Source organism: Mauremys mutica, chromosome 3 (genome assembly GCF_020497125.1).
Source record: "Mauremys mutica isolate MM-2020 ecotype Southern chromosome 3, ASM2049712v1, whole genome shotgun sequence".
NCBI lineage: Eukaryota > Metazoa > Chordata > Testudines > Geoemydidae > Mauremys > Mauremys mutica.
In genome coordinates, this window is record NC_059074.1 from 2,406,353 (window position 1) to 2,421,972 (window position 15,620).

The window sequence follows — 15,620 nt, forward strand, 5'->3', positions numbered from 1 at the left end:
ATAGGGTGGGGATGGCACAGACTATTACCAGGTGCGTGCCCGCCTAGCCATGCTGGAGAAGAATTACAAGCTGGCAGAGATGATCTTCCTGGAGCAGGTGAGGGAGGGTTTGTTGTTGGCTGAGAAGTTTACCCTGGAGTGTGGAGCTAATTCGCTGGCTATGGGGTTTGCCCGGGGGGGGAGGGAGGGAGGGAGGAGGCTCATTCGCTGGCTATGGGGTTTGCCGGGGGGGGGAGGGGCTCATTCCTTGGCTATGGGGTTTGCCCTGGGGGGTGGGGCTTATTTGTTGGCTGTGAGGTTCACCCCTGGGGTATGGGGTCGGAGATCTGATTAATTGGCCGTGAGGTTTTCCCTGAGGTACTGGGGTGTGAGGCTCATTTGTTGATGTAGTGTGAGGAGACATACGCAACATCCAGAGAACTGTACCAGGAAGTTCCTTCCTATGTTTTTTGAGCTGCCTGCTGCAACATGTCCAAAATGTAGGAGATGCCACAAAATGAGACATCTGCTTCTTTTGCTGGTTGTTGCCAGCTGTGGCTTGGTGTCTTGCCACATCTTGCACAGCTTTTCCTACCTTCCCTCCAAAGGTTCCTTGGTCTCCTAGTCGAGTTGTGCACTGTTCTAAGGTTGTACATTTGGTCTGTCTGCTCCTTTTCCTCTTTATTGTGTCAATATTGTAGTCTCTCCTATGCTGATGGAGTGTAAGTCATATTGCAAGAAACCATAAAAATACAGCACTTTCACTTTTGCTATGGTTCTCGTGGAGAACAGGAGTTCTATAACCACTCCACAGCTCCATCTTTTTATAGTAAAAGATTAAAACCTTCATTAATAACCAGAGTATTTTCACACAGCAATTCAAAATACACTGAACATTCCTTAAAACTGTTTACACTAATATGTCCCCTTTTCAATAGCATTTAAATAGTCCTGAGCAGTATTCTAAAAATCAAGTCGTGGAGGAGATGTGGTCACACATCCAGACTGTGTTCTCATTTCTGTTGAGTTTGGGTATGGAGTTCCCTTAAGAGAGGCTCTCACATCCTGGCAGAGTACCTGAAGGTTCCTGATCCTCTGTTGGGTTGAGAAATATTGAAGATGGAGCCAGTTTCTCCAGAGAAGTCTTCTTGGAGTCTTCTCTAGGGAGGATCTGGGAGTTTCTGTCAAGTTCCAAATGTCTGCGAGCCTTTAAGCCAAACTTTATCTGTCTCAGTCCAGGCCCTGCTTTTGTTCGGTGCCAAACATTCAAGTTTTGCTGCTGCCGAATGTTTATTTCAGGATCCCATTCTCAAAATTCCTTCAGGTTGGGCCAGTGAGGTTTGAGCTGAGTCAGTGCCACAGGTAAAAGCCTCCTTCACTGTCTTTGCATCAGAAATTCTGCTGGAGATAGCCCAGAGGCAAACAGTGTTGACTGATATTCCAGGAGTCCTTTCTGTGGGTCCGCTGATATTTGCAGAGAAGTCTTTGTAATATTTGCACTGACCTCTCCATCTCCCGGTTGCTCTGGGGGTAATGTGGACTACTAGTACGACGTTCAAAATCAAAGTCCTGTGCAAATGCTAGGGATGTTTCAGAGGTGATTTGAGGCCCATTATCAGACATGAGGATTTCAGAAACTCCCTGTGTTGCAGATATTGACTAGTTTCTGGACGATTGTGCTGATGAACTCTGTGTGAGGATAGCCAAGTCAATGTATCTGGGGAGGCAATCCACTACAATAATGTATGTGTCCTTTCCAGAAAACCTGTGGCTACCCACTGCCATGGTCTGTCATGTAGCTTTGTAGAAAGCAGTGGCTCTAGTGATTGTTTTCTTTCCTTGTTACATATCTCACAGCCTTCTACTAAGGTCTGAATTTGCCTTCTCAGAGACCATCCAGTTGTTGTGCAAATGCCTTGTACTTGTTTATGCCGTAGTGTCCCTCGTGGATTTTGAAGAGCATCTGTTTGTGAAGTACCAGCCACGGGGATAAATTAATCTCTGATGTCTGGTCAACTGCAGAAAGCATTTGTCTTTTCTTTCTCTGCACACATGTTTATTTTATTGTGTAACATGCAAATCTGGATTTTGCCATTGGGCTTTTGATACTTCAACCGTTCTCTCACACCAGTCAGTGGGTTCTTCTGTCTGGGAAATCCCCATATCTTCCATTCTCATGAATTCTTTGACTTTGGCTAGCAGGGTGTGGGGATGTGGTGTGAGGCCGTGAGAGCAAAGGGAGTCACTGATGGCACCAGTTTTCTTTTGAACTCCCCTGACAGCTGTCCTGGCCCTGGGAAGATGTGTGGATACATCTCCTGTACAGGTTGCTTTCTGCCATTAATGCATTCCAGTTTCTCTACTAGGTGTAGTCCTTGCATTGTTGGCAACCCTACTATTTCCCCTTGTTCCTGTCACCTGCTGTTAAATTTGGCCCTTCACATATAATATTCTGCCTACCTATGAAATGGGCTTCAGAGGCCTCTTTTGTTTTGTCACAGATCCCCAGGATCTGTGCTCTGCCCCTGTTTTTAAGCAGTCCCTTGGAGGAACCCCTGCAGACCCCCAAGTCCTTCTCTTCCTTAAGGGTAGGCCGCACAGCCTCCACATCTCCTAAACTGAGCCTCTGGGCTCCAGCACTACTGTTTCACACTGTGATTCCTGCCCATTGAGTCCACCTGAGATAGATTATGGGTCAGAGACTCTCACACTCTTCAGAGACAAATGCACCTCCGCAGCTATTTGCAGTGACACCAGGCAGGTATTTCAAAACAGAGCAGGGCTAGTCAGCTGGAACGCAGCATCGGAAAGTCCTTAAGTTTGCATAGACATAGTCCAGCCTGGCCAAGCCAGCACACCACAAAGCCAAGCGGGCATGGAATCCATTTGTTGGCCCTTCCCCTCTGTCTCTTTTCAGTTTCCCATAAATAAGGGTCAGTTGTTCAGTTCCTGGGGCTCCCTTTGTCTTTCCGGATCTTCTGTTGATGTCGGTTGGTTTCAGCCAGTCTTTTAACAATCCATTGCTCCCACTCCAGACAGTCACATGACACAAGTATCTCAAGTCTCCATCTCTGCCCCTGCCCCAAGAGCAGGTTTTCAGCCCTTTGACACCCACTGGCTAGCAATCCCTAGTCCAGTAAGTCACCACATAGAGAGACAAGGTGGGGGGGCGAGGGAATATCTTTTATTGGACCCAACTTCTGTTGGTGAAAGAGACACCCTTTCAAGTTTACGCACAGCTCTTCAGGTCTGGCAATGGTGCTCAGAGTGTCACAGCTAAATACAAGGTGGAACCATTTGTTTAGCAAGTGTAGCTTGATGGCTTATCTTTCTCACCAACAGAAGCTGGTCCATTAAAAGATATTACCTCACCCCCCTTGTCTCTCTAATATCCTGGGGCCAACACAGCTACAACAACACTGCACAGTGCATGCCAACAATATGCTCATAAAATAGTATTGAAATTCTCATTTTGTCACATTTTTTCCTCTTCGAGAGAGACCTGGGAAGTTCAACCTAAAGTTGTTATTCATGGAAGCCAAAACTGATTTCCCACCCACTTGGTAGCTCTCTTTCCAGGCACTTCCAAGATTCTTACAGCATAGGTTTCATAACATAATACAGAACAGTTTCACACCCTCCCTTAGATTTTGTGAGTTTGTCACTATCAAAGTGGACACAGAGTCATAGAATCGTAGGACTGGAAGGGACCTCAAGAGCTCTTCTAATCCAATCCCCTGTACTCAAGGAAAGACTAAGTATTATCTAGACAGGTGTTTGTCTAATATGCTCTTAAAAATCTCCAATTATGGAGATTCCACAACCTCCCTAGGAAATTTATTTCAGCACTTAACCACCCTGACAGGACGTTTTTCCTAATGTTCAACCTAAACCACCCTTGCTGCAATTTAAGCCCATTGCTTCTTGTCCTGTCCTCAGAGGTTAAGGAAAACAATTTTTCTCCCTCCTCCTTATAACAACCTTCTATGTACTTGAAAACCGTTTTCATGTCCCCTCTCAGTCTTCTCTTCTCCAGATTAAACAAACCCAATTTTTTCAATCTTCCCTCATAGGTCATGTTTTCTAGATCTTTAATGATTTCTAGTATCAGAGGGGTAGCCGTGTTAGTCTGGTTCTGTAGAAGCAGCAAAGAATCCTGTGGCACCTTATAGACTAACAGATGTTTTTGCAGCATGAGCTTTCGTGGGTGAATACCCACTTCTTCAGATGATTTCTGTTGCTCTTCCTCAAATTTGTTCACATCTTTCCTAAAATGTGGCGTCCAGAACTGGACACAATACTCCAGTTGAGGCCTAATCAGCGCGGAGTAGAGCAGAAGAATTACTTCTCGTGTTTTGCTTCCAACACTCCTGCTAATACAGCCCAGAATGATGTTCGCTTTTTTTTCAACAGTGTTCCACTCTTCATTCATATTTAGCTTATGATCCACTATGACTGAGGGGGGACATGATAAGAGTTTCAAGTACATAAAAGGTTGTTACAAGGAGGAGGGGGAAAAATTGTTTTCCTTAACCTCTGAGGATAGGACAAGAAGCAATGGGCTTAAATTGCAGGAAGAGAGGTTTAGGTTGGACATTAGGAAAAACTTCCTAGCTGTCAGGGTGGTTAAGCACTGGAATAAATTGCTAAGGGAGGTTGTGGAATCTCCATCATTGGAGATTCTTAAGAGCAGGTTAGACAAACACCTGTCAGGGATGGTCTAGATCAGCAGTTCTCAAACTGTGGGTCAGGACCCCAAAGTGGGTCATGAGCCCATTTTAATGGGTCACCAAGGCTGGCTTAGACTTGCTGGAGCCTGGGGCTGAAGCCGAAGCCTGAGTCCCATCGCCCGAGGTCAAAGCCAAAGCCTGAGGGCTTCAGCGCTAGGCGGTAGAGCTCAGGTTACAGGCCCCCTGCCTGGGGCTGAAGCCCTTGGTCTTTGTCTCCCCCATCCAAGGCGGCAGGGCTTGGGTGGGCTCAGGCTTCGGTCCCCCCTCCTGGGGTCATGTAGTAATTTTTGTTGTCAGAAGGGGGTCACAGTGCAATGACGTTTGAGAACCCCTGGACTAGATAATACTTAGTCCTGCTCTGAGTGCAGGGGACTGGACTAGAAGACCTCTTGAGGTCCCTTCCAGTCCTACAATTCTATGATTGTCTAGTCTCCTGTGGGCTGTAATACTGTGGTCTCATTTCGGTTGTTGGGTTTAGTGTGCCTTTGCAGGGTGGTGTTGGTGACCTTTGATATACAGGAGGTCAAACTAGATCGTCTAGTGGTCGCTTCTGGCTTTAAATTCTCTGACTCTGTGACCCATGCGTAGGCCCATCCCCTCTGGACCTACTGTCTTTTCATACCTGGACCTACTGTCCACAACTTCTGCCACCAATTGGCCTGCACTACACAGATCCTCAGGCTTCCTCTCCACTAACCCCATTTAAGCTCGTGGGGACATATCTCATAGGGTTGTTCTAAACCAACTAGGCCATATAAATGTTCCAGCATAGCAACACTTGCACCTTTACCTCATTTGTGGAGATCTCCTCCCATCAGGGTGGTAGCTATCGTATACATCACATCCCGACTCATTTGTATACCCTGAAACCTTTCCCTGTAAGCCACAGGTTTCCAGTCAAACTTAAGGAGTAGAGCCTTTTGGATCTGTTCATAGTCCCCAGTATTCACTCTGTCCATCTGGCTGTACACCTCTGCCACTTTAAGATTGACTAATGGGGTGAGACAGCGGAGCTGGTCTGCAGATTCAAACTGATTTACATCACAAGCATTCTCAAAGGCACTGAGGTAGGCTTCTATATCCCCCTTCCTTAAACTGGGGCCGCACATTGGTACATAGGTTCCCTGGGGAATTGGCTTCTCATGGTCTCTCCACAGATACCCCTCTATGCAACCTCTTGCTTCTCCAAATTCAGTTAATGCTGTCGCTGCAATTATTCAGCTTCTGTTTCTCTAGCTGAAGGTTCTTCTCTCTCAGCACCAACTTCCGCCCCTTCAAATCTAGCACTGTGGAATTGGGCCGTGAGGACACTTGCTGCTGGGGAATTGGGCCGTGAGGACACTTGCTGCTGGGGAATTGGGCCGTGAGGTTGCACTGCTCCGGCTGCCCCTGTTGCCCTTGGACTCTCTCGGAATCCTGCCTGTGCCTGGACCCTGGTTCTTGGTCCAGTCATCCTTCTCCAGGCGAGCAATCAGCTGCACCTCGTTTAACTTCCCAAAACTTAACCATGTCTCCCTGCACAGCTCCACAGTGCTGTTCTTAGGAGCTGGTCTTATGCCATTTTCTTGATGTTTCCTTTGACTAACCTTATTTTAATTCTTTGAGAGATTGCACATGTGCATTCCGCTCTCAGAGTCTGTGCTCTCAGCACATGGCCATTGGAAGCTTTTTCCCTCAGCGGTACCCATTGGGTGGCTCGAGAACCCTCTGCTGCTGCATGTCACTGCAGCCAGGTCTGAAGGGAAGAGCCGCCACTAGACCACCCGTTGTTCCTTAATCATAGAATCATAGAATCTCAGGGTTGGAAGGAACCTCAGGAGGTATCTAGTTCAACCCCCTGCTCAAAGCAGGACCAATTCCCAACTAAATCATCCCAGCCAGGGCTTTGTCAAGCCTGACCTTAAAAACCTCTAAGGAAGGAGATTCCACCACCTCCCTAGGGAACCCATTCCAGTGCTTCACCACCCTCCTAGTGAAAATGTTTTTCCTAATATCCAACCTAAACCTCCCCTACTGCAACCTGAGACCATTACTCCTTGTTCTGTCATCTGGTACCACTGAGAACAGTCTAGATCCATCCTCTTTGGAACCCCCTTTCAGGTAGTTGAAAGCAGCTATCAAATCCCCCCTCATTCTTCTCTTCTGCAGACTAAACAATCCCAGTTCCCTCAGCCTCTCCTCATAAGTCATGTGCTCCAGCCCCCTCATCATTTTTGTTGCCCTCCGCTGGACTCATTCCAATTTTTCTTCTTACCGCCCGTGGCAGTCACTGGAATCCCTGTTCGTTGCCAGAACAGCTTTCTCTCTGCTGTGTAGATAGTATCGTTGTGGTTTAGTAGTTATAGTTAGTAAGTTGTAGTTGTTTGGTTAAAAAAAACGGGGGGGAGGGTTGATTTTGTTTTTTCTCCATTTCAGTGTTCTGCTGCCGGCACCGAGGCATGCCCCAGTTGCTGGGCTTCAAGCCAAGTGCTTCTTGCTCAAAGCCTATGCTGGTGAGCGACCCACACAGTAGTTGTCTTAAGTGCCTGGGCAAAGCACAGGTGAAAGACCAATGCCAGATTTGCTGGGAATTGAAGCCTAGAATGAAAAGGATAGGGAGGCTAGGCTGAAATTCCTGCTGATGGAGGCAGCATTCAGACCATTGTTGGAGCCATTCTGGTCCAACTCAGTGCCAAGGGTTACCGCTCCAGTGAAAAGCTCACCTCCAATGTTGCTGGAGTCCCGGCAGTGATCTCCTTCACCTGTGCCAAGGAAGAAATATAAATCTTCCAAAGAGGAACCGACCAGGGGAAGAGCTCCACCTTGCAAGTCTGGTAAGAGGGGCAAGAGGGAGTGGTATAGCTTGCATATGAAATCTAAGCTCTCCTCCTCCAAATCAGTGCCTAAGCCGGCACAGTTGGCTTCGGTGCTGGAGAGGGCACCGTTCAGTGCGGTGCCAGAAGTAACAACATCAACTTCAGCAGCACTGCAGTGGCAGACACACTCTCAGAGCCGACTGCCCTGGAAGTGTTCACAGCAGCAAGGAATTTGCTCTGCTTCTGTGTGTTGCTGGCCATGCAGGAGTCAGATCCCTGGGCCCCGTTGCCCCATCTGGCACCAACGCCAGCCGTGCCACTTGTGTTACCATGCCAGCTGCCTGCTTCCTGGACAGGCAGCCCATCGGTATCATCTGAGGGGAAGCCAGCAATGATGGCAGTGCTGTGCCCATCCCCAGGTTCTTGGGACCAGCCTCCAACACCCACTGGACCAGCCCCTCCATGGTCAGAGGGAAGGGAAGCTTCACTGCGGGACTCAGAGATGGGATCTCGTATCTCACAATGCTGAAGCATATCCCGCAGATCCCTGCTCTCTCCTCCCTCTCCACCCACCAGTGCAACCCCACCGTGGACACTACTATGGAAATGCGGCCAGGAGGTCACTGGGGACCAGCCCTGTATCGGTGGCCATGTTGGAACCCCTGGGTTTCCTCCCCAACTTCTAGATACTCCCCTCATCATGCCTACTCAGTGCCCTCATCTCGGTGGGGGAAGTCCTTGCACCGAGCTGCCCCATCCCATGTCCAGTACTGGGCTCAGAAGAGGCGTTGAAAGCAGAGGAACAGCCTGTGGAAGAAATTCAACCACGTCCAATCTTGGATTCCTCCTCCTCTCCAGACAAGGCAGTTTCCTTAGAGGCAACATCACCCCTTGTGATGATTTTAAAGCTTAACAGGAATTGTGAGGGAAGGTGGCTACAGGTCGAGGAGGTCAAGGAGTCCTCATCTCATCTGATTGACGTTTGATCAATGGCAGGTCCCTCCAGGATGGGACTGAGGCAATATTGGCGTCTGTAACGGTGCTATAGTAGACCCCATCTTCATTGCCTCCCACCTCAAAGATAGCAGAGCAGAAGCACTCTGTGCCCTCCCAAGGCTTTGAATATCTTTACTCCCACCCATCTCCAGGGTCCTTAGTTGTTACAGCAGCTAATGAGAGAGAGAAATGGGGCATCAGGCTGTCACCCCAAAAATCAAAGGACTCAAAGAGATGGGACTTGTTTGGCAGGAACATTTATTCAGCTAGAGGATTGAAGCTTTGAATTGCCAACCAGCAGGCTCTGCTGGGGCCTTATGACAAACGCCTGTCAGGGGTGGTCTAGCTAATACTTAGTCCTGCCTTGAGGGCAGGGGACGGGACTAGATGACTCACGAGGTCCCTTCCAGTCCTACAATTCTATGATTTAAATGTATGGGGCTCCATGGAGAAGTTCTCAGAACTGCTTCCTGGGAATGCCACGCAGAAGTTCTCTTCCCTGGTGAACGAGGGCAGACTAGTGTTGAGAACATGGCTGCCGCATCCATTGTTGCAGTGCAGAGATCCTCAGGGTTATAGTCTTCTGGTCTCCCCTATGAAGTCCAGAATACTATTCAGGACTTGCCGTTTGAGGGTCCTTCTCTGTTCTCAGACCAAGTGGACAACAAGATCCAAGGGCTTGTACACGCCTGCCTGGTCAGAAAGTGCTATTGACCTCAACAGATCCACTGTTTTCCCACTCCACCTCCTTGTCAGGACCTGTCAAAACAGAAGTGCAGGGGTGAGAAGTGCAAGCCTCCCCCTCCTGTTGCTTCGGCTCCAGCTCTGGACCCTTCAAGACACCTGGCCAGTCAAGGATGCCGGGCCAGTCTCCATCTCTCCAGACCCTATTTCCCCCACATTTGCAAACCATCTGTTTCACTTCCTCAGTGCTTGCTCCCAAATTACTTCAACCAATGGGTTGTGAGCATTGTGGAAGTGGGATATACCCTTTAGTTTGTTTCTGCCTCTCCCTCCCCGCCAATATTCCTCTGCAGGGATCACGCCAATGAGGAGCTCCTTCTCCAGGAGGTACAATCTCTCCTTCGGTCAGAGGCCAGAAAGAGGTTCTACACTGTCCAAGAGGGAAGGGGTTTTATTCCTGTTATTTCCTAATGGGAGGCAGTCTCAGTCCAGTTTTAAACCTGCGTCAATTCAACAAATTCTTTAAAAAGATAAAGTGTCTCATGGTCACCCTAGCTTCTGTTATTCCCACCCTGGATCTGGGGACTGGTGGACCAACCTGGACTTAAAAGATGTCTACTTCCATGTGGCAGTCAGCCAGGTTCATAGGAAGTACCTCAGATATGTGGTAAATCAAAATCATCAGCAGTTCGCTGTACTACCATTTGGCCTGTCAGCAACTCCCAGGGCTTTTACCAAAGTTATGGCAGTAGTAGCTGGCTTCCTGAGAAGATCGAGAATCCAAGTTTACCCCTACCTAGGTGACTGGCTTGTGATCCAGACTGCAGGTATTGTTGTGTATTCCTGATCCAGTCAACATTCAGTGCTCTGAGACTGCTAGTCAATGCAGAGAATTTCTCCTTTCCCCCATCCAGAGGATAGAGTGTATAAGGACTGTATTGGACTTGTCTCAAGTCAGAGCTTTTCTTCCGGACCTGAGGGTTCAGACAATCCATAAGAATGGCCATACTGGGTCAGACCAATGGTCCATCTACCTCAGGGTCCTGTCTTTCAGCAGTGGCCAGTGCCAGATGCTTCAGAGGAAATGAACAGAACAGGGCAAATATCGAGTGATCCATCCCCTGTCGTCCACTCTCCGCTTCTGACAGTCAGAGGCTAGGGACACAGAGCATGGAGTTGCGTCCCGAGCATATTGGCTAAAGGATCTATCCTCCATGAACTTACCTAATTCTTTTCTGAACCCTGTTATAGTTTTGGCAATTCGATCAATTCTTACAGAGACGAAAGCTCACCTGGTCACAACAGCATGAAGCTGAGATTCCTTGGGGCATGTGGCCTCTAGCCCTTTTGATTCAGTAGGTCAGACTGCACCTCAGAGTTCTACAGGCTAGGCTGGCACTGGGGCACGCAACTCTCCTACTCTTCTGGCCAAGGTAACGGCAACCAAAAATGGCACTTTCATTCATGGATGCAGCAGCGAGCAAGTAGCCAAAGGCTTAAATGGGGGACCCATAAATCTTGACAACACAAAGTTCAGATCTCACGGCAGGAACAGGCCTTGGAGTTTCCCATGAATAAGTGTCAGTTGTTCAGTGGTTAGGGCTCTCTCAGGATCCTCCACTGATGTGGGTTGGTGTCAGCCAGTCCTTCAACAATCCATTCCTCCCACCCCAGACAGTTCCCTGACACAAGATCTCATGTCTCCGGCTCTGCCCCAGAGCAGCTTTTTACCCCTTCTGCCTCCTAGGCCAGGGAGTCACTGCCACATGCATCATTCACAAAAATATTACAGAAAATTCCACTCTGTCACAGCTTTGGAGTCTTCTTGCTTTCCCTCAGCCGGACGGGTATGGCACACAGCAGCAGCATCACTCATGGCAAATATCAGGGCATGTGCCTGCTGTTCTTGTGCTTTCTCTGTAAATCATAAGCCACCCGGAATCACTCAGACCTATGGATCCAGCAAGGCTGCTGCCCGAGTTTCCAAAATCAAACTTCTCTAGCAGTCATCTGTGCTATGGGCCCTGCTGCTGCGCTGAGAGGACTCTGCATCCTCATGCTGCAGCTTTCGCAGCTCTGCTCCCTGGCTTTCCACTGCTCCCACTCCCTCACCACTGCTGCTGTGCGAGTCTTTCCTTTACCCCTGAGAGAGGGATTTCCCACGGCTGACACCCTGCGGTGTGAGCACATAAGCACAGAGCACCAAGCTTTAAGCAGCGTCTAGAGAACTCCCTGACCAGGAAGTTCCTTCCTACATTTCTTAAACTCCTCACTGCATCACATCCTGGTCCTGTCAGGCGACCCTCGGGACCAGGAACTGTATAACCTCTTCACAACTGGCTGTGAGGTTTGCCCTGCAGTGCCGTGGGGCTCATAGTTCCCTAGAGAAGGGACCGTTGTGATCATCTAGTCTGACCTCCTGTAGAACACAGGCCAGAGACCTGCCCCAGAATAATTCCTAGAGCAGAGCTTTTAGGAAAACATCCAGTCTTGATTTAAAAGTTGCCGATGAGGGAGAATCCACCACGGCCTTAGTAAATTGTTCCTGTGGTTAATTACTGTCTTTGCACCTTATTTCCAATCTGAATTTGTCTAGCTTTAACTTCCAGCCACTGGATTGTGTTAGCCCTGTCTCTGCTAGACCCAAGAGCCTGCTGTTAAATATTTGTTCCCCATGTAGGTACTTAGAGGCTGTGATCAAGTCACCCCTTCCCCTTGAGCTCCTGGAGTCTGTCACTGTGAGGCAGGTGTCTAACCCTTTAATTGTTCTCACAGCTCTTCTCGGTGGGAGCGAGGTTTCGCTGAGGTGCGGGGGGCTTGTTTATTGGCTGCGAGGTTTGCCCTGCTGCCCAGCATTCGGACTTGTCTGAAGTGCCCAGCCTGGCCTCGTTTTGGGAGCTAACCCCATGTGGCAGGGTGTTCCCCAGGCTCAGGCTGACGAGTCAGCAGAGAGGGAAGCCCGCCCCATAGTAATGCTCTGCTCTCTGTGCCCAGAACGCGGTGGAGGAGGCCATGGAAATGTACCAGGAGCTGCACATGTGGGAGGAGTGCATTGTGGTGGCAGAGGCCAAGGTACCGTGTATATTGCGCTTTGCCCTCCCTTGCGGTGGACTGGGCCCCGCTGGGGTGCTCCATCTGCGCTGGGGGATAACGTCTGAGTGGGGGTTCTGTCACAGAGAGCCTGCGCCTGCCTGGGAGGCTCCCAGCTGGACTCGGATGAGCCAGTTCAGTGCCAGGTGGCTGAGTGGGGAGGTGCCTGGGGGCTCCCAGGCTGGCCAAGGCCTCTGCAGTAAAGAAGGGGGGGAGGGCATGTTCTCACTCCACGTGTGTGCAGAGCTGCAGAAGGGAATGGAGGGACAGGGTGGGGGGTGAATGAGGGGCTTGGCTGTGATGCCAGGGACAGGGGGCGAGGAAGGAGGATTCCTGCTGCTGACAGCTGGGGGAGGAGGCTGTTATCAGGCAGGCTGGGAAGGTACACGGGTCTGCAGCGGGCCTGGGTGCTGTAGACTTGGCAGGTGAGGAGGCTTGGGAGGAAAGGCAGCGCATCCTGCTGGGCCGTGCAGCTGGGGAATGGAACTGAGAGGGGCTCATGGGGGGACACAAGGCTGGGGGAGGGAGGCATGTGGGGCTGAGCAGAGGGGAGGGAAGCTCAGGGGAAATGGGCTGAGTGGAGGGAGAGGGGAGCTCAGGGGGTGCCGTGGAGGGGAGGGAAAGGTAGTTCAGGGGACACAGTGGGGCAGAGCAGAGGGGAGCTCAGGGGGCGCTGTGGGGCGGAGCAGAGGGGAGTTCAGGGAGCACTGGGGGGTGGGGCGGAGCAGAGGGGAGGGGAGCTCAGGGGGCGCTGTGGGGCGGAGCAGAGGGGAATGTGGGGGGCTCTGGCCGGCGTCTGTGCCTGGCACTGGGAGAAGCCTGCAGGAGGGGTGGGGCCGGGCAGCGGGAGCTCAGAGGGTGCTGTGGGGCGGAGCGGAGGGGAGCTTGGGGGGCTGTGGGGCAGAGCAGAGGGGAGGGGAGCTCAGGGGGCGCTGTGGGGCGGAGCAGAGGGGAGGGGAGCTCAGGGGGCGCTGTGGGGCAGAGGGGAGGGGAGCTCAGGGGGCGCTGTGGGGCGGAAGAGGGGAGGGGAGCTCAGGGGGCGCTGTGGGGCGGAGCGGAGGGGAGCTCAGGGGGCGCTGTGGGTCAGAGGGGAGGGGAGCTCGGGGGGCGCTGTGGGCGGAGCAGAGGGGAGGGGAGCTCAGGGGGCGCTGTGGGGCGGAGCAGAGGGGAATGTGGGGGGCTCTGGCCGGCGTCTGTGCCTGGCACCGGGAGAAGCCTGCAGGAGGGGAGCTGGCCGGGGCTGACAGATGCTGCCCCCCTGCCTCCACCAGGGGCACCCGGCGGTGGAGAAGCTGCGCCGGGGCTATTACCAGTGGCTGCTGGACACGCAGCAGGAGGAGAAGGCTGGGGAGGTGCAGGAGAGCCAGGGGGAGCACCTGGCCGCCGTGGGCCTCTACCTGAGGGCCGGACTGCCGGCCCGAGCCGCTCGGCTGGCCATGGCTAGGGACCCGCTCCTGGCCAATGGAGATGTCATCAACCGAGTCACCACCGCGCTGATCAAAGGGGAGCTGTACGAGCAGGTGAGAGCCTCCCCCTCCCCCAGGGTCAGAGCTTCAACCCCCCCCAGCCCCCAGGTCGGCGCCTCGCCCCTCCCCCATCCCCTTCCCCAGCCCTCAGGTCAGCGCCCCTCCCCCAGCCCCTAGGTCAGCACCTTGCCCCTCCCCAACCCCCTCCCCCATCCCCCAGGTCGGCGCCCCTCCCCCAGCCCCCAGGTCGGCGCCTCGCCCCTCCCCCAGCCCCCAGGTCAGCACCTCGCCCCTCTCCAACCCCCTCCCCCAGCCCTCAGGTCAGCGCCCCTCCCCCAGCCCCTAGGTCAGCACCTCGCCCCTCTCCAACCCCCTCCCCCAGCCCTCAGGTCAGCGCCCCTCCCCCAGCCCCCAGGTCGGCGCCTCACCCCTCCCCCAACCCCTCCCCCAGCCCCCAGGTCAGCGCCCCTCCCCCAGCCCCCAGGTCGGCGCCTCGCCCCTCCCCCAACCCCTCCCCCAGCCCCCAGGTCAGCGCCTCGCCCCTCCCCCAACCCCTCCCCCAGCCCCCAGGTCAGCCCCCCACCCCCCTCAACCCCCTCCTCCAGCCCCCCAGGTCGGTGCCTCACCCCTCCCCTCCCCCAGGTCAGCGCCCCTCCCTCAACCCGTCCGCCAGCCCCCCAGGTCAGCGCCTCGCCCCTTCCCCAGCCCCCCGGTCAGAGCCTCCCCCCTTTCCCAAACCCACTCCCCCAGGGTCAGAGCCTCCCCCTCACTCTCACCGAGTAACAGCCTTACCCCCACACTCCCCTCAGCCCCCACCCCAGGGAGTTGGAGCCTCAATTGCACAGAGCTGTGGTGCCAGCTCCCTGCGCCCTAGAGATAGAGGGCTTGGGGCAGGAGCCCTCATCCCCGTCCCTGGAGTTGCTGGGAACTTCCAAGCAGCTCTTCATGGTACCTGCTGGCATCTCCACAGGAAACAAACAGGCAGCTGCTTGGCAGCTCCAGGACCAGCCCCAGGCTCGGTGGCATGCAGGGTAATGGCTCCAGGATCCCATGGCTTGTGGGTGGGCTGGGGGCTCTGGACAGGGAGTGGCCCTGGGGCTGCAGGGTGCATGGCTTGTGGGGTGGGCCTGGGGGGGCTCTGGACAGGGAGTGGCCCTGGGGCTGCAGGGTGCATGGCTTGTGGGGTGGGCCTGGGGGCTCTGGACAGGGAGTGGCCCTGGGGCTGCAGGATCCCATGGCTTGTGGGGTGGGCCTGGGGGCTCTGTACCTGGCGAGGTGCATGGCTGGGGCAGCGGTGGGGGCCTGGGAGCTCTGGTCCTGGCCCCCAGCCTGGTGTGACATGTGGCAGGGGGGCCAGCGGCTCTGCAGCCTGTCTGACAGCCTGTGTGTGTGTGTGTGTACTAGGCTGGAGACCTGTTTGAGACGATCAGGAACCCCCAGAAGGCTCTGGAGTGTTACCGCAAGGGCTGCGCCTTCCTGAAAGGTACCATGGTCCCCGTCCCCCTTCCTTGGTGTGAGCACCCCCAACGCCCCCTGCTGGGATGCAGGGGTGCCCTGTCCTGTTGCCACACAAGTGGCTGCCCCGGAGCCCAGAGGACCTGGCTGCGTGTCATCGCTGCCCGTCTTCCTATCAACAGCTCTAGTTCTGAGCTGGAGCTCCATGAGCTGAGCAACAGGATTGCCTGGTGAGGCTGCCTGCAAAGTGGGCACTGGACTCGATGCCCCAGGCCATCCCTTCCAGTCCTGAGTTCCTGTCTCCTGTAGCCACTCATGGCCTCAGCACAGGTTCCTCCTGGGCTTATCAGCCAGCAGGAGGCCAGGCGCTACTGGAATCAGCCCCACGCCTCCCAGGGCCTGTCTTCAGTGCTGCCAGGTCAGCG

At 53.3% G+C, this 15,620-nt stretch overlaps 1 protein-coding gene across 1 annotated transcript in view; it reads left to right on the plus strand.

Moving 5' to 3' along the window:
- IFT172 (intraflagellar transport 172) overlaps positions 1 to 15,620 on the plus strand; it is a 114,429-nt gene that overhangs the window by 56,175 nt on the left and 42,634 nt on the right. Inside the window, exons 20-23 of the mRNA XM_045009996.1 lie at positions 5 to 97; positions 12,179 to 12,256; positions 13,546 to 13,794; positions 15,145 to 15,223. Of these exons, the coding sequence (XP_044865931.1) occupies positions 5 to 97; positions 12,179 to 12,256; positions 13,546 to 13,794; positions 15,145 to 15,223 (499 nt within the window). The remainder of the gene's footprint in view (positions 1 to 4; positions 98 to 12,178; positions 12,257 to 13,545; positions 13,795 to 15,144; positions 15,224 to 15,620) is intronic.